This window comes from Ranitomeya imitator, chromosome 5 (genome assembly GCF_032444005.1).
Source record: "Ranitomeya imitator isolate aRanImi1 chromosome 5, aRanImi1.pri, whole genome shotgun sequence".
Classification (NCBI taxonomy): Eukaryota; Metazoa; Chordata; class Amphibia; order Anura; family Dendrobatidae; genus Ranitomeya; species Ranitomeya imitator.
Window position 1 is genome coordinate 339,496,473 of NC_091286.1, and position 18,505 is coordinate 339,514,977.

General features: G+C 44.5%; 1 protein-coding gene across 4 annotated transcripts in view; it reads left to right on the forward strand.

Moving 5' to 3' along the window:
* The window catches only part of SNX14 (sorting nexin 14), a 115,084-nt gene that overhangs the window by 28,789 nt on the left and 67,790 nt on the right, over nt 1-18,505 (forward strand). For all 4 annotated transcript variants that reach the window (XM_069726417.1, XM_069726415.1, XM_069726416.1 and 1 more), the window contains exons 13-14: nt 11,502-11,657; nt 17,842-17,966. In XM_069726417.1, the coding sequence (XP_069582518.1) occupies nt 11,502-11,657; nt 17,842-17,966 (281 nt within the window). The remainder of the gene's footprint in view (nt 1-11,501; nt 11,658-17,841; nt 17,967-18,505) is intronic.

Genomic DNA, 18,505 nt, shown 5'->3' on the forward strand with positions numbered 1-18,505 from the left:
ATTTCCACCTCACAACATAGCCTATGATGCTCTCAGGGTCCAGACATGTGACTGTGCAAAATTTTGTGGCTGTAGCTGCGATGCCTCCAACACTTTTCCTTTCACTTTTTTCCCCATTATGTAGATAGGGGCAAAATTGTTTCGTGAATTGGAACGCGCGGGGTTAAAATTTCGCCTCACAACATAACCTATGACGCTCTCGGGGTCCAGACTTGTGACTGTGCAAAATTTTGTGGCTGTAGCTGCGACGGTGCAGATGCCAATCCCGGACATATACACACACACACACACACACACACATTCAGCTTTATATAGTAGATATAAAATAAAACATATAAATCTGGTATTGCTGTAATTGCACCGACGCAAAGATTAAAATTGTCTGATCACTTCTATCGCGTGAGGAATGGCGTAAAAAATAAAATCAATACTTCACCTGCTGTTGATTGTTTCACTCTACCTCCCTTAGATGAATTAAATGTGAGGTGTACTTAGGATAGTGGGGGTCATTTATGGGAGAGTTCTGCTGTTTTGGCACCTCTCCAGTGGGTCATGGCACCCACAAACCATAACTGTAAAATCTGCACTATAATCTGGAGCTCCTTCCCTTCTGAGCTTTATACTGTGCCTGAAAAGTATTTCCCCATTACATGTAGAGTATTAGTGCATTCAGGAGAAATTGCACAACAAACTGACGTTCGTTTTTTCCTATTAGCCCTTAAAAAAAATCAACAATTTGAGGCTAAAACAGTTTAGTGGTAAAAATGTAGTTATCCTTTTTTCACCTCCCAATGGTATAACATTCTGCGAGGCACATATGGTGTCAATATGATCACTCACCCCTAAATGAATTAATTGGGAGGTGTAGTTAATAAAATGTGATCACTTATGGGGGCTTCCGCTGTTCTGGCACTTTAGGGGTTTTGCCAACGTGACATGGCACCCTCAAACCATTCCATCAAAATCTAAACTCCAATATGGCGCCTCTTCCCTTCTGAGCTTTGCACTGTGCCTCAAAAGTAGTATTCCCCCAAATATGGAGCATTGGCGTACTCCGGAGAAATTGCGTAACAAATTGTACTGTTCATTTTTTCCTATTATTCTTTTTGAAAATTAAAATCATGGGCCAAAGCAACATTTAAGTGCAAAAAATGACAACTTTTCATTTATTAAGTCTAATATGATACAATTCTGTGAATCGCCTGAGGATTAAAAATGGTCACTGCACCCCTAGATGAATTCCTCAAGAGGCGTAGTTTCCAAAATTAGGTCACTTGTGGGGGTTTCTGCTGTTTGTGAATTTTTTGCCAAAATTACAATATTTTCACAAATAAATGTCAACAAAAGGTCAACCTAAATTTACCACTAACATAAAGTGCAGTCTGTCAAGAAAAAACAGTCTCAGAATTAGTGGGATCCGTTGAATTGTTCCAGTGTTATTAACCCATAAAGTGACATTGGTCCGGAAAGTGAAAATCGGCTCGGGGGTGAAGGGACCCAGGTTGTGGTAATAGGAAAAAGACATCATATGCTCATTTACTACACCGGTACTACTCCTCCAAACTCAATGATGTGTAACAGGGGGCATCAATATCTGGTAGGGCATCATGTGACCGCTGCAGCCAATGAACACAGTTTATTATTCCGATTAAATGTGAAAGTAGCAGATAATTACCATACAGTAGACGCTAGAAGCCCCTACAGTAGTGCATAAGGAGGAGCAGTGCCATACCCCATCTGGGCCCATTGAGAATAACATTTTAACCCCTTCAAGACCCAGCCTATTTTGACCTTAAAGACCTTGCCGTTTTTTGCAATTCTGACCAGTGTCCCTTTATGAGGTAATAACTCAGGAACGCTTCAACGGATCCTAGCGGTTCTGAGATTGTTTTTTCGTGACATATTGGGCTTCATGTTAGTGGTAAATTTAGGTCAATAAATTCTGCATTTATTTGTGATAAACACGGAAATTTGGCGAAAATTTTGAAAATTTCGCAATTTTCACATTTTGAATTTTTATTCTGTTAAACCAGAGAGATATGTGACACAAAATAGTTAATAAATAACATTTCCCACATGTTTACTTTACATCAGCACAATTTTGGAAACAAAATTTTTTTTTGTTAGGAAGTTATAAGGGTTAAAATTCGACCAGCGATTTGTCATTTTTACAACGAAATTTACAAAACCATTTTTTTTAGGGACCACCTCACATTTGAAGTCAGTTTGAGGGGTCTATATGGCTGAAAATACCCAAAAGTGACACCATTCTAAAAACTGCACCCCTCAAGGTACTCAAAACCACATTCAAGAAGTTTATTAACCCTTCAGGTGCTTCACAGCAGCAGAAGCAACATGGAAGGAAAAAATGAACATTTAACTTTTTAGTCACAAAAATTATCTTTTAGCAACAATTTTTTTATTTTCCCAATGGTAAAAGGAGAAACTGAACCACGAACGTTGTTGTCCAATTTGTCCTGAGTACGCTGATACCTCATATGTGGGGGTAAACCACTGTTTTGGCGCACGGCAGGGCTTGGAAGGGAAGGAGCGCCATTTGACTTTTTGAATCAAAAATTGGCTCCACTCTTTAGCGGACACCATGTCACGTTTGGAGAGCCCCCGTGTGCCTAAAAATTGGAGCTCCCCCACAAGTGACCCCATTTTGGAAACTAGACGCCCCAAGGAACTTATCTAGATGCATAGTGAGCACTTTGAACCCCCAGGTGCTTCACAAATTGATCCGTAAAAATGAAAAAGTACTTTTTTTTCACAAAAAAATTCTTTTAGCCTCAATTTTTTCATTTTCACATGGGCAACAGGATAAAATGGATCCTAAAATGTGTTGGGCAATTTCTCCTGAGTACACCAATACCTCATATGTGGGGGTAAACCACTGTTTGGGCACATGGTAAGGCTCGGAAGGGAAGGAGCGCCATTTGACTTTTTGAATGAAAAATTATTTCCATCGTTAGCGGACACCATGTCGCGTTTGGATAGCTCCTGTGTGCCTAAACATTGGCGCTCCCCCACAAGTGACCCCATTTTGGAAACTAGACCCCCCAAGGAACTAATTTAGATGCCTAGTGAGCACTTTAAACCCTCAGGTGCTTCACAAATTGATCTGTAAAAATGAAAAAGTAATTTTTTTTCACAAAAAAATTCTTTTCGCCTCAATTTTCTCATTTTCACATGGGCAGTAGGATAAAATGGATCATAAAATTTGTTGGGCAATTTCTCCCGAGTACGCCGATACCTCATATGTGGGGGTAAACCACTGTTTGGGCACTCGGCAGGGCTCGGAAGAGAAGGCGTGCCATTTGACTTTTTGAATGGAAAATTAGCTCCAATTGTTAGCGGACACCATGTCGCGTTTGGAGAGCCCCTGTGTGCCTAAACATTGGAGCTCCCCCACAAGTGACCCCATTTTGGAAACTAGACCCCCCAAGGAACTTATCTAGATGCATATTGAGCACTTTAAACCCCCAGGTGCTTCACAGAAGTTTATAACGCAGAGCCATGAAAATAAAAAATAATTTTTCTTTCCTCAAAAATGATTTTTTAGCCTGGAATTTCCTATTTTGCCAAGGATAATAGGAGAAATTGGACCCCAAATATTGTTGTCCAGTTTGTCCTGAGTACGCTGATACCCCATATGTGGGGGTAAACCACTGTTTGGGCGCACGGCAGGGCTCGGAAGGGATGGCACGCCATTTGGCTTTTTAAATGGAAAATTAGCTCCAATCATTAGCGGACACCATGTCACGTTTGGAGAGCCCCTGTGTGCCTAAACATTGGAGATCCCCCAGAAATGACACCATTTTAGAAACTAGACCCCCAAAGGAACTAATCTAGATGTGTGGTGAGGACTTTGAACCCCCAAGTGCTTCACAGAAGTTTATAACGCAGAGCCATGAAAATAAAAAAAAAAATTATTTTCTCAAAAATGATCTTTTAGCCTGCAATTTTTTATTTTCCCAAGGGTAACAGGAGAAATTGACCCCAAAAGTTGTTGTCCAGTTTCTCCTGAGTACGCTGATACCCCATATGTGGGGGTAAATCACTGTTTGGGCACATGCCGGGGCTCGGAAGTGAAGTAGTGACGTTTTGAAATGCAGACTTTGATGGAATGCTCTGTGGGCGTCACGTTGCGTTTGCAGAGCCCCTGATGTGGCTTAACAGTAGAAACCCCCCACAAGTGACCCCATTTTGGAAACTAGACCCCCAAAGGAACTTATCTAGATGTGTGGTGAGCACTTTGAACCCCCAAGTGCTTCATAGAAGTTTATAATGCAGAGCCGTGAAAATAATAAATACGTTTTCTTTCCTCAAAAATAATTATTTAGCCCAGAATTTTTTAATTTTCCCAAGGGTAACAGGAGAAATTTGACCCCAATATTTGTTGTCCAGTTTCTCCTGAGTACGGTGATACCCCATATGTGGGGGTAAACTACTGTTTGGGCACATGCCGGGGCTTGGAATTGAAGTAGTGACGTTTTGAAATGCAGACTTTGATGGAATGCTCTGCGGGCGTCACGTTGCGTTTGCAGAGCCCCTGATGTGCCTAAACAGTAGAAACCCCCCACAAGTGACCCCATTTTGGAAACTAGACCCTGAAAGGAACTTATCTAGATGTGTGGTGAGCACTTTGAACCCCCAAGTGCTTCATAGAAGTTTATAATGCAGAGCCGTGAAAATAATAAATACGTTTTCTTTCCTCAAAAATAATTATTTAGCCCAGAATTTTTTATTTTCCCAAGGGTTACAGGAGAAATTGGACCCCAAAAGTTGTTGTCCAGTTTCTCCTGAGTACGCTGATACCCCATATGTGGGGGTAAACCACTGTTTGGGCACACGTCGGGGCTCAGAAGGGAAGTAGTGACTTTTGAAATGCAGACTTTGATGGAATGGTCTGCGGGTGTCACGTTGCGTTTGCAGAGCACCTGGTGTGCCTAAACAGTAGAAACCCCCCACAAGTGACCCCATTTTAGAAACTAGACCCCCCAAGGAACTTATCTAGATATGTGGTGAGCACTTTGAACCCCCAAGTGCTTCACAGACGTTTACAACGCAGAGCCGTGAAAATAAAAAATCATTTTTCTTTCCTCAAAAATTATGTTTTAGCAAGCATTTTTTTAGATTCACAAGGGTAACAGGAGAAATTGGACCCCAGTAATTGTTGCGCAGTTTGTCCTGAGTATGCTGGTACCCCATATGTGGGGGTAAACCACTGTTTGGGCACACGTCAGGGCTCGGAAGTGAGGGAGCACCATTTGACTTTTTGAATACGAGATTGGCTGGAATCAATGGTGGCGCCATGTTGCGTTTGGAGACCCCTGATGTGCCTAAACAGTGGTAACCCCTCAATTCTACCTCCAACACTAACCCCAACACACCCCTAACCCTAATCCCAACTGTAGCCATAATCCTAATCACAACCCTAACCCCAACACACCCCTAACCACAACACTAACCCCAACACACCCCTAACCCTAACCACAACCCTAATTCCAACCCTAACCCTAAGGCTATGTGCCCACGTTGCGGATTCGTGTGAGATATTTCCGCACCATTTTTGAAAAATCTGCGGGTAAAAGGCACTGTGTTTTACCTGCGGATTTTCCGCGGATTTCCAGTGTTTTTTGTGCGGATTTCACCTGCGGATTCCTATTGAGGAACAGGTGTAAAACGCTACGGAATCCGCACAAAGAATTGACATGCTGCGGAAAATACAACGCAGCGTTCCCGCGTGGTATTTTCCGCACCATGGGCACAGCGGATTTGGTTTTTCATATGTTTACATGGTACTGTAAACCTGATGGAACACTGCTGCGAATCCGCAGCGGCCAATCCGCAGCCAAATCAGCACCGTGTGCACATAGCCTAATTCTAAAGGTATGTGCACACGCTGCGGAAAACGCTGCGGATCCGCAGCAGTTTCCCATGAGTGTACAGTTCAATGTAAACCTATGGGAAACAAAAATCGCTGTGCCCATGCTGCGGAAAAACTGCACGGAAACGCAGCGGTTTACATTCCGCAGCATGTCACTTCTTTGTGCGGATTCCGCAGCGGTTTTACAACTGCTCCAATAGAAAATCGCAATTGTAAAACCGCAGTGAAATGCGCAGAAAAAAACGCGGTAAATCCGCCATAAATCCGCAGCGGTTTAGCACTACGGATTTATCAAATCCGCAGCGGAAAAATCCGCAGAGGACCAGAATACGTGTGCACATTCCTAACCCTAACCCTAGCCCTAACCCTAACCCTACCCCTAACCCTACCCCTAACCCTACCCCTAACCCTACCCCTAGCCCTACCCCTAGCCCTACCCCTAACCCTACCCCTAACCCTAACCCTAACCCTATTCTAACAGTGGAAAAAAAAAAAATTCTTTATTTTTTTATTGTCCCTACCTATGGGGGTGACAAAGGGGGGGGGGGGGGTAATTTATTATTTTTTTTATTTTGATCACTGAGATAGATTATATCTCAGTGATCAAAATGCACTTTGGAACGAATCTGCCGGCCGGCAGATTCGGCGGGCGCACTGCGCATGCGCCCGCCATTTTGGAAGATGGCGGCGCCCGGGAGAAGACGGACGGGACCACGGCTGGATCGGTAAGTATGATAGGGTGGGGGGGGAGCACGGGGGGAGGAATCGGAGCGCGGGAGGGGTGGAACGGAGCGCGGGGGGCGTGGAACGGAGCACGGGGGGACTGGAATGGAGCACGGGGGGGTGGAACGGAGCACGGGGGGGGGGTGGATCGGAGTGCAGGGGGGGTGATTGGAGCACGGGGGGGTGATTGGAGCACGGGGGGAGCGGGCACGAGCACGGGGGGGAGCGGAGCACTGGACGGAGGGGAGCCGGAGCAGTGTACCGGCCAGATCGGGGGGGTGGGGGGGCGATCGGAGGGGTGGGGTGGGGGCACACTAGTATTTCCAGCCATGGCCGATGATATTTCAGCATCGGCCATGGCTGGATTGTAATATTTCACCCGTTATAATGGGTGAAATATTACAAATCGCTCTGATTGGCAGTTTCACTTTCAACAGCCAATCAGAGCGATCGTAGCCACGAGGGGGTGAAGCCACCCCCCCTGGGCTAAACTACCACTCCCCCTGTCCCTGCAGATCGGGTGAAATGGGAGTTAACCCTTTCACCCGATCTGCAGGGACGCGATCTTTCCATGACGCCGCATAGGCGTCATGGGTCGGAATGGCACCGACTTTCATGACGCCTACGTGGCGTCATGGGTCGGGAAGGGGTTAAGTAAGGGATAAACTCCTTTAACCCCTTTCTGCCAGCTGACGGGATAGCACATCAGCTGGCAGACTCCCCCTGCTTTTCTGGCGGTGAGCCCACCTCAAAGCCGCGACATGTCAGCTGTTATCAATGGGGCCGCAATGGGCGCGAGTAGAATCGCGATCCGCCATTTAACTAGTTAAATGCCACTGTCAAACTCTAACAGCTGCATTTAACAAGCGCCATCAGCCGCCACTGCTTACGCCCGTCACATGATAGGGGGTCAGCGGTGCATTGCCATAACAACCTGAGGTCTCCTTGAGACCTCTATGGTTGTTGATTGCAGATTGCTATGAGCGCCACCCTGTGGTCAGCGCTCAAAGCAATGCTACATAGAGGTGATCTGTGCTTCACCTCTATGTTGCAGAGGCGATCGTGTAGTGCATGCTTCTAGCCTCCTATGAAGGCTATTGAAGCATGCCAAAAAAAGTGTTCAAAAATATATAAAAAATATAAAAGTTCAAATCACCCCCTTTCGCCCCAATGAAAATAAAATACCGTATATACTCGAGTATAAGCCGACCCGAGTATAAGCCGACCCCCCTAATTTTGCCACAAAAAACTGGGAAAACTTATTGACTCGAGTATAAGCCTAGGGTGGAAATGCAGCATTTACCGGTGAATTTCAAAAATAAAAATAGATCATTATTTCCCCATAGCTGTGCCATATAGTACTCTGCACCGTTCATTATTGCCCCATAGCTGTGCCATATAGTGTTCTGCACCGTTCATATTGCCCCATATCTGTGCCCCATATATGCTCTCCACCGTTCATATTGCCCCATATCTGTGCCCCATATAGTGCTCTGCACCGTTCATATTGCCCCATATCTGTGCCATATAGTGCTCTGCACCATTCATATTTCCTCATAGATGCCCACATAAATCTGTGCCGCTGCTGCTGCTGCTGCAATAAAAAAAAAAAAGCCATACTCGCCTCTCTTGATTGCAGCTCCCAGCGTCCGGTCCCGGCGTCTCTCCGCTCTGACTGATCAGGCAGAGGGCGCCGCGCACACTATACGCGTCATCGCGCCCTCTGACCTGCACAGTCAGAGCGCAGATAGACGCCGGGAAGATGGAGCGGCGCCCGGCGGCTGGAACGTGGACAGGTGAATATGACATACTTACCTAGTCCCAGCGATCCTGGCGCTCCCCCTGCCGTCCCACGGTCTTCTGTGCTGCGGCCTCTTCCTCTATCAGCGGTCACCGACAGCGCTGATTAGAGAAATGAATAGGCGGCTCCACCCCTATGGGAGGTGGAGCCGCCAATTCATTTCTCTAATGAGCGGTCCCACGTGACCGCTGAAGAGGGGAAGAAGCTGCAGCACAGAAGACCGTGGGACGGCAGGGGGAGCGCCAGGATCGCTGGGACTAGGTAAGTATACCTCAGCGCCCTCTCCCCCTCACCCGCCGACCCCACCGCTACCGTGACTCGAGTATAAGCCGAGAGGGGCACTTTCAGCCCAAAAATTTGGGCTGAAAATCTCGGTTTATACTCGAGTATATACGGTAATAAAAAAAACAGACCTACACATATTTGATATTGCCGCGTTCAGAATCGCCCGATCTATCAATAAAAAAAAAGGATTAACCTGATCGCTAAACAGCGTAGCGAGAAAAAAAATCAAAACACCAAAATTACGTTTTTTTGGTCGCTGCGAGATTGCATTAAAATGCAATAATGGGCGATCAAAAAAACGTATCTGCACAGAAGTGGAATCATTAAAAACGTCAGCTAGGCACGCAAAAAACAAGCCCACACCCAACCCCAGATCACGAAAAATGGAGACGCTACGGGTATCGGACAATATGGCGCAATTTTTTATTTTTTTAAGCAAAGTTTGGATTTTTTTTTCACCACTTAGATAAAAAGAACCTAGACATATTTGGTGTCTATGAACTCGTAATGACCTGGAGAATCATAATGGCAGGTCAGTTTTAGCATTTAGTGAACCTATAAAAAAAGCCAAACAAAAAACTAGTGTGGGATTGCACTTTTTTTGCAATTTCAAGGCACTTGGAATTTTTTCTTCCCGTTTCTGTTACGCTCTATGGTAAAACCAATGATGTCGTTCAAAAGTACAACTCGTCCCGGAAAAAATAAGCCCTCATATGGCCATATTGATGGAAAAATAAAAAAGTTATGGCTCTGGAAAGAAGGGGAGCGAAAAATGAAAACAAAAAAAGCTCCGGGGTTAATGCATTACATTCGGCGGCTGTCACTGACTGTTCGCGATCGGCCGCGTAGTATATAGCACAGCCACGTAGTATATTGCACAGCCCACGTAGTATATTGCACAGCCCACGTAGTATATTGCACAGCCCACGCAGTATATTGCACAGCCCATGTAGTATATTGCACAGGCCACGTAGTATATTGCACAGCCTATTGCACAGCCCACGTAGTATATTGCATAGCCCACGCAGTATATAGCAATGTAGGCATCATATCCCTATTAAAATAAAAAAGTTATTTACTCACCTTCCGTTGGTCCCCGGATCATGGCGAAGCGGTTACCGACGCTCCTCGCGCGCTCCGGTCTCAAGAGTGCATTGTGATCTCGCGAGATGATGACGTAGCGGTCTCGCTTCGCTAATTGGTAGCGGCCGGCCGAATCTTGTGTATAAATTGCATTATTCTGAAAACTTCATAAATAAACTACATACATATTCTAGAATACCCGATGCGTTAGAATCAGGCCACCATCTAATATATATATATAGTCTTGTATCTTGTACCATATATGTATATGGTCTTGTATTCTTTTGCTTTGATGACTGCTTTGCACACTCTTGGCATTCTCTTGATGAGCTTCAAGAGGTAGTCACCGGAAATGGTCTTCCAACAATCTTTGAAAGATTCCCAGAGATGCTTAGCACTTGTTGGCCCTTTTGCCTTCACTCTGCGGTCCAGCTCACCCCAAACCATCTCGATTGGGTTCATGTCTGGTGGCTGTGGAGGCCAGGTCATCTAGCATAGCACCCCATCACTCTCCTTCTTGGTCAAATAGCCCTTACACAGCCTGGAGGTGTGTTTGGGGTCATTGTCCTGTTGAAAAATAAATGATGGTCCAACTAAACACAAACCGGATGGAATAGCGTGCCACTGCAAGATGCTGTGGTAGCCATGCTGGTTCAGTATGCCTTCAATTTTGAATAAATCCCCAACAGTGTCACCAGCAAAGCAACCCCACACCATCACACCTTCTCCATGCTTCACGGTGGGAACCAGGCACGTAGAGTCCATCCGTTCACCTTTTCTGCGTCACACAAAGACACGGTGGTTGGAACCAAAGATCTCAAATTTGGACTCATCAGACCAAAGCACAGATTCTCACTGGTCTAATGTCCATTCCTTGTGTTCTTGAGCCCAAACAAGTCTCTTCTGCTTGTTGCCTGTCCTTAGCAGTGGTTTCCTAGCAGCTATTTTACCATGAAGGCCTGCTGCACAAAGTCTCCTCTTAACAGTTGTTGTAGAGATGTGTCTGCTGCTAGACCTCTGTGTGGCATTGACCTGGTCTCTAATCTGAGCTGCTGTTAACCTGCGATATCTGAGGCTAGTGACTCGGATAAACTTATTCTCAGAAGCAGAGGTGACTCTTGGTCTTCCTTTCCTGGGGCGGTCCTCATGTGAGCCAGTTTCTTTGTAGCGTTTGATGGTTTTTGCAACTGCACTTGGGGACACTTTCAAAGTCTTTCTTTACTTAGCTGCTTTTTTCTTGCCATAATACAAATTGTAACAGTCTATTCAGTAGGACTATCATCTGTGTATCCACCAGACTTCTGCTCAACACAACTGATGGTCCCAACCCTATTTATAAGGCAAGAAATCCCACTTATTAAACCTGACAGGGCACACCTGTGAAGTGAAAACCATTACCGGTGACTACCTCTTGAACACTTTTTTGTTAAGTATATAACTCCACGTTTTAATTCATAGTTTTGATGCCTTCAGTGTGAATTTACTATTTTCATAGTTATGAAAATACAGAAAAATCTTTAAATGAGAAGGTGTGTCCAAACTTTACTGTGTGTGTGTGTGTATATGTGTATATGTGTGTATGTGTATATATATATATATATATATATATATATATATATATATATTGTTTAGCCTTAAATTGGGCTTATATTAGTGTTATCCTTATTGCTTTGTCTTTTAATTGTGGAAGATGCTTAACAAATGTTCTCTTTGTAGAGGAATTTAATGACAAGATTTTAAGGCCAGAGCTGTCGGATGACGAAATGCTTGCTCTTCATGAAGAAGTGAAAAAGATCTATGTTACGTATTGCTTGGATGAAAGCATCGATAAAATCCAATTTGACCCTTTCATCGTGGATGAAATCCAAAGAAGTAAGTGTACATGTCTCAAAGCAAAACCTCCAATGATCATGTGATTGACCTTCTAATTAGAGTTCTAACCTGAATTAATTGCCCTCAGATTAGGAATCTTTTTTTCTCTTAATTCTGCTTGTTCATTTGTTTTATTGCATTGTATTTGTTTGGTTCTCTATTTGTGAAGTGTTGTAGAATATGTTAACGCTATATAGATTAAGACTTTTATTGGGTAACAAGTGTAGATACATTTTGGTACCATTGTTATTTTGTATGAATATCAGAAGTGTTTCAGTGGCACTTTTTAGTTGGGCCTTGAAGAAGGACAACATCTACAAGGAGTTTGTATGTTCTCCCCGTGTTTGTGTGGGTTTCCTCCGGGTACTCGGGTTTCTTCTCACATTCCAAAGACATACTGATAGGGAATGTACATTGTGAGCCCCATCGGGGACAGCGATGATAATGTGTGCAAAATGTAAAGCGCTGCGGAATATGTTAGCGCTATATAAAAATAAAGATTATTATTATTAACCCCTTCCCGACCCATGACGCCTCGTAGGCGTCATGAAAGTCGGTGCCATTCCGACCCATGACGCCTATGCGGCGTCATGGAAAGATCGCGTCCCTGCAGATCGGGTGAAAGGGTTAACTCCCATTTCACCCGATCTGCAGGGACAGGGGGAGTGGTAGTTTAGCCCAGGGGGGGTGGCTTCACCCCCTCGTGGCTACGATCGCTCTGATTGGCTGTTGAAAGTGAAACTGCCAATCAGAGCGATTTGTAATATTTCACCTATTATAACGGGTGAAATATTACAATCCAGCCATGGCCGATGCTGAAATATCATCGGCCATGGCTGGAAATACTAGTGTGCCCCCACCCCACCCCACCGATCGCCCCCCCAGCCCTCCGATCTGGCCGGTACACTGCTCCGGCTCCCCTCCGTCCAGTGCTCCGCTCCCCCCCGTGCTCTTGTCCGCTCCCCCCGTGCTCCAATCACCCCCCCGTGCTCCAATCACCCCCCCTGCACTCCGATCCACCCCCCCGGTGCTCCGTTCCACCCCCCCGTGCTCCATTCCAGCCCCCCCGTGCTCCGTTCGACGCCCCCCGTGCTCCGTTCCACCCCTCCCGCACTCCGATTCCCCCCCCCGTGCTCCGATTCCCCCCCCCCCCCCCCGTGGTCACCCCCCACCCCATCATACTTACCGATCCAGCCGGGGTCCCGTCCGTCTTCTCCCTGGGCGCCGCCATCTTCCAAAATGGCGGGCGCATGCGCAGTGCGCCCGCCGAATCTGCCGGCCGGCAGATTAGTTCCAAAGTGCATTTTGATCACTGAGATAGATTATATCTCAGTGATCAAAATAAAAAAAATAATAAATGACCCCCCCCCCCTTTGTCACCCCCATAGGTAGGGACAATAAAAAAATAAAGAAATTTTTTTTTTCCACTAATGTTAGAATAGGGTTAGGGTTAGGGGTAGGGGTAGGGTTAGGGTTAGGGGTAGGGTTAGGGTTAGGGGTAGGGTTAGGGTTAGGGCTAGGGTTAGGGGTAGGGTTAGGGCTAGGGTTAGGGTTTCGGTATGTGCACACGTATTCTGGTCCTCTGCGGATTTTTCCGCTGCGGATTTGATAAATCCGCAGTGCTAAACCGCTGCGGATTTATGGCGGATTTACCGCGGTTTTTCTGCGCATTTCACTGCGGTTTTACAACTGCGATTTTCTATTTGAGCAGTTGTAAAACCGCTGCGGAATCCGCAGAAAGAAGTGACATGCTGCGGAATGTAAACCGCTGCGTTTCCGTGCAGTTTTTCCGCAGCATGGGCACAGCGATTTTTGTTTCCCGTAGGTTTACATTGAACTGTAAACTCATGGGAAACTGCTGCGGATCCGCAGCGTTTTCCGCAGCGTGTGCACATACCTTTAGAATTAGGCTATGTGCACACGGTGCGGATTTGGCTGCGGATCCGCAGCAGTGTTCAATCAGGTTTACAGTACCATGTAAACATATGAAAAACCAAATCCGCTGTGCCCATGGTGCGGAAAATACAGCGCGGAAACGCTGCGTTGTATTTTCCGCAGCATGTCAATTCTTTGTGCGGATTCCGCAGCGTTTTACACCTGTTCCTCAATAGGAATCCGCAGGTGAAATCCGCACAAAAAACACTGGAAATCCGCGGAAAATCCGCAGGTAAAACGCAGTGCCTTTTACCCGCGGATTTTTCAAAAATGGTGCGAAAATATCTCACACGAATCCGCAACGTGGGCACATAGCCTTAGGGTTAGGGTTGGAATTAGGGTTGTGGTTATGGTTAGGGGTGTGTTGGGGTTAGGGTTGTGTTTAGGGTTATGGCTACAGTTGGGATTAGGGCTAGGGGTGTGTTGGGGTTAGTGTTGGAGGTAGAATTGAGGGGTTACCACTGTTTAGGCACATCAGGGGTCTCCAAACGCAACATGGCGCCACCATTGATTCCAGCCAATCTCGTATTCAAAAAGTCAAATGGTGCTCCCTCACTTCCGAGCCCTGACGTGTGCCCAAACAGTGGTTTACCCCCACATATGGGGTACCAGCATACTCAGGACAAACTGCGCAACAATTACTGGGGTCCAATTTCTCCTGTTACCCTTGTGAATCAAAAAAAATGCTTGCTAAAACATAATTTTTGAGGAAAGAAAAATGATTTTTTATTTTCACGGCTCTGCGTTGTAAACGTCTATGAAGCACTTGGGGGTTCAAAGTGCTCACCACATATCTAGATAAACGCAACGTGACACACACAGACCATTCCATCAAAGTCTGCATTTCAAAAGTCACTACTTCCCTTCTGAGCCCCGACGTGTGCCCAAACAGTGGTTTACCCCCACTCATGGGGTATCAGCGTACTCAGGAGAAACTGGACAACAACTTTTGGGGTCCAATTTCTCCTGTAACCCTTGGGAAAATAAAAAATTCTGGGCTAAATAATTATTTTTGAGGAAAACGTATTTATTATTTTCACGGCTCTGCATTATAAACTTCTATGAAGCACTTGGGGGTTCAAAGTGCTCACCACACATCTAGATAAGTTCCTTTCGGGGTCTAGTTTCCAAAATGGGGTCACTTGTGGGGGGTTTCTACTGTTAAGCCACATCAGAGGCTCTGCAAACGCAACGTGACGCCCGCAGAGCATTCCATCAAAGTCTGCATTTCAAAACGTCACTACTTCACTTCCGAGCCTCGGCATGTGCCCAAACAGTGGTTTACCCCCACATATGGGGTATCAGCGTACTCAGGAGAAACTGGACAACAACTTTTGGGGTCCAATTTCTTCTGTAACCCTTGGGAAAATAAAAAATTCTGGGCTAAATAATTATTTTTGAGGAAAGAAAACGTATTTATTATTTTCACGGCTCTGCATTATAAACTTCTATGAAGCACTTGGGGGTTCAAAGTGCTCACCACACATCTAGATAAGTTCCTTTGGGGGTCTAGTTTCCAAAATGGGGTCACTTGTGGGGGGTTTCTACTGTTAAGCCACATCAGGGGCTCTGCAAACGCAACGTGACGCCCACAGAGCATTCCTTCAAAGTCTGCATTTCAAAACGTCACTACTTCACTTCCGAGCCCCGGCATGTGCCCAAACAGTGATTTACCCCCACATATGGGGTATCATCGTACTCAGGAGAAACTGGACAACAACTTTTGGGGTCAAATTTCTCCTGTTACCCTTGGGAAAATAAAAAATTGCAGGCTAAAAGATCATTTTTGAGAAAATAATTTTTTTTTTTTTTTTCATGGCTCTGCGTTATAAACTTCTGTGAAGCACTTGGGGGTTCAAAGTCCTCACCACACATCTAGATTAGTTCCTTTGGGGGTCTAGTTTCCAAAATGGTGTCATTTCTGGGGGATCTCCAATGTTTAGGCACACAGGGGCTCTCCAAACGTGACATGGTGTCCGCTAATGATTGGAGCTAATTTTCCATTTAAAAAGCCAAATGGCGTGCCATCCCTTCCGAGCCCTGCCGTGCGCCCAAACAGTGGTTTACCCCCACATATGGGGTATCTGCGTACTCAGGACAAACAGGACAACAATATTTGGGGTCCAATTTCTCCTATTATCCTTGGCAAAATAGGAAATTCCAGGCTAAAAAATCATTTTTGAGGAAAGAAAAATTATTTTTTATTTTCATGGCTCTGCGTTATAAACTTCTGTGAAGCACCTGGGGGTTTAAAGTTCTCAATATGCATCTAGATAAGTTCCTTGGGGGGTCTAGTTTCCAAAATGGGGTCACTTGTGGGGGAGCTCCAATGTTTAGGCACACAGGGGCTCTCCAAACGCGACATGGTGTCCGCTAACAATTGGAGCTAATTTTCCATTCAAAAAGTCAAATGGCGCGCCTTCCCTTCCGAGCCCTGCCGAGTGCCCAAACAGTGGTTTACCCCCACATATGAGGTATCAACGTACTCAGGAGAAATTGCCCAACAAATTTTATGATCCATTTTACCTACTGCCCATGTGAAAATGAAAAAATTGAGGCGAAAATAATTTTTTTGTGAAAAAAAAGTACTTTTTCATTTTTACAGATCAATTTGTGAAGCACCTGAGGGTTTAAAGTGCTCACTAGGCATCTAAATAAGTTCCTTGGGGGGTCTAGTTTCCAAAATGGGGTCACTTGTGGGGGAGCGCCAATGTTTAGGCACACAGGAGCTCTCCAAACGCGACATGGTGTCCGCTAACGATGGAAATAATTTTTCATTCAAAAAGTCAAATGGCGCTCCTTCCCTTCCGAGCCTTACCATGTGCCCAAACAGTGGTTTACCCCCACATGTGAGGTATTGGTGTACTCAGGAGAAATTGCCCAACACATTTTAGGATCCATTTTATCCTGTTGCCCATGTGAAAATGAAAAAATTGAGGCTAAAAGAATTTTTTTGTGAAAAAAAAGTACTTTTTCATTTTTACGGATTAATTTGTGAAGCACCTGGGGGTTCAAAGTGCTCACTATGCATCTAGATAAGTTCCTTGGGGCGTCTAGTTTCCAAAATGGGGTCACTTGTGGGGGAGCTCCAATTTTTAGGCACACGGGGGCTCTCCAAACGTGACATGGTGTCCGCTAAAGAGTGGAGCCAATTTTTGATTCAAAAAGTCAAATGGCGCTCCTTCCCTTCCAAGCCCTGCCGTGCGCCCAAACAGTGGTTTACCCCCACATATGAGGTATCAGCGTACTCAGGACAAATTGTACAACAACTTTCGTGGTTCAGTTTCTCCTTTTACCATTGGGAAAATAAAAAAATTGTTGCTAAAAGATAATTTTTGTGACTAAAAAGTTAAATGTTCATTTTTTCCTTCCATGTTGCTTCTGCTGCTGTGAAGCACCTGAAGGGTTAATAAACTTCTTGAATGTGGTTTTGAGTACCTTGAGGGGTGCAGTTTTTAGAATGGTGTCACTTTTGGGTATTTTCAGCCATATAGACCCCTCAAACTGACTTCAAATGTGAGGTGGTCCCTAAAAAAAAATGGTTTTGTAAATTTCGTTGTAAAAATGACAAATCGCTGGTCAAATTTTAACCCTTATAACTTCCTAACAAAAAAAAATTTTGTTTCCAAAATTGTGCTGATGTAAAGTAAACATGTGGGAAATGTTATTTATTAACTATTTTGTGTCACATATCTCTCTGGTTTAACAGAATAAAAATTCAAAATGTGAAAATTGCGAAATTTTCAAAATTTTCGCCAAATTTCCGTTTTTATCACAAATAAACGCAGAATTTATTGACCTAAATTTACCACTAACATGAAGCCCAATATGTCACGAAAAAACAATCTCAGAACCGCTAGGATCCGTTGAAGCGTTCCTGAGTTATTACCTCATAAAGGGACACTGGTCAGAATTGCAAAAAACGGCAATGTCTTTAAGGTCAAAATAGGCTGGGTCATGAAGGGGTTAAGGTTAGATGACAGGTATCTCTAACTGACTAGAGTTCCTCATAATGTTCACAGATATGTTCCAAAAATTTCTTTGTGCCTTTTTTTTTTTTTTTTAGAAAAGCAAAAGATACAACACAGTATCTGCCTGTCAGTGCTAAATTTGAATATTCTGTTTCTAGCTGGATCAGTGATACTGATCTTTCCACCAGACAAATTTTTAGTTGAGTTTGGATATGCTTGTGTTTATTATTATTATTATTGTTATTATTATTATTATGATGAGTAACCTCATGCTTTAGTTGCAGACGGCCCCTACAATGAAGTGGTGAAGCTTCAAACTATGAGATGCCTATTTGAAGCCTATGAACATGTCCTCTCCCTCCTTGAGAATGTTTTCACGCCCATGTTTTGTCACAGTGATGAGGTAAATAATGACATTTGGTCGTACAACACAAGTTTAATATTTCTTCCTGAATTAAACCCCGTTTTATGTTACTAGATTCATGCTGCCCAAACTACAGGCAGCATGAATCTGAGCCTTGCTGCAACATTACAGCAAGTACTGTATGTTTCTGAAACACTCCAGCATTTCATAGAAAATATCAGTTTATAGATCCCGAGCCGGGTTCTCTCTGCGCTGCTCCAGGTGATTGACAGGTCTATGGCTAAGTACACACATGGAGGAGACCTGTAGTTCACTTAAAGTGGCGCCGGATTAGTCTTGTAACTGCTTATGATTTCTTGTGGGGGGAAAAAAAGCTGCAGAAGTCAATTCAATAAATTAAAAAAAAAAAAATACATAGCCGATTAATCAAGAAATAATGTTCTGGTCATTGAGGCTCTGACTACTACTCTTACTGTTAAGGGTTAAATAGTGTAACATACAAAGCCAAGTTCTGCTGATATTAGCTGCTGTACCATTCATGCGGTCTCAGGTGGAGACACAAATATGAATTAAAGTAG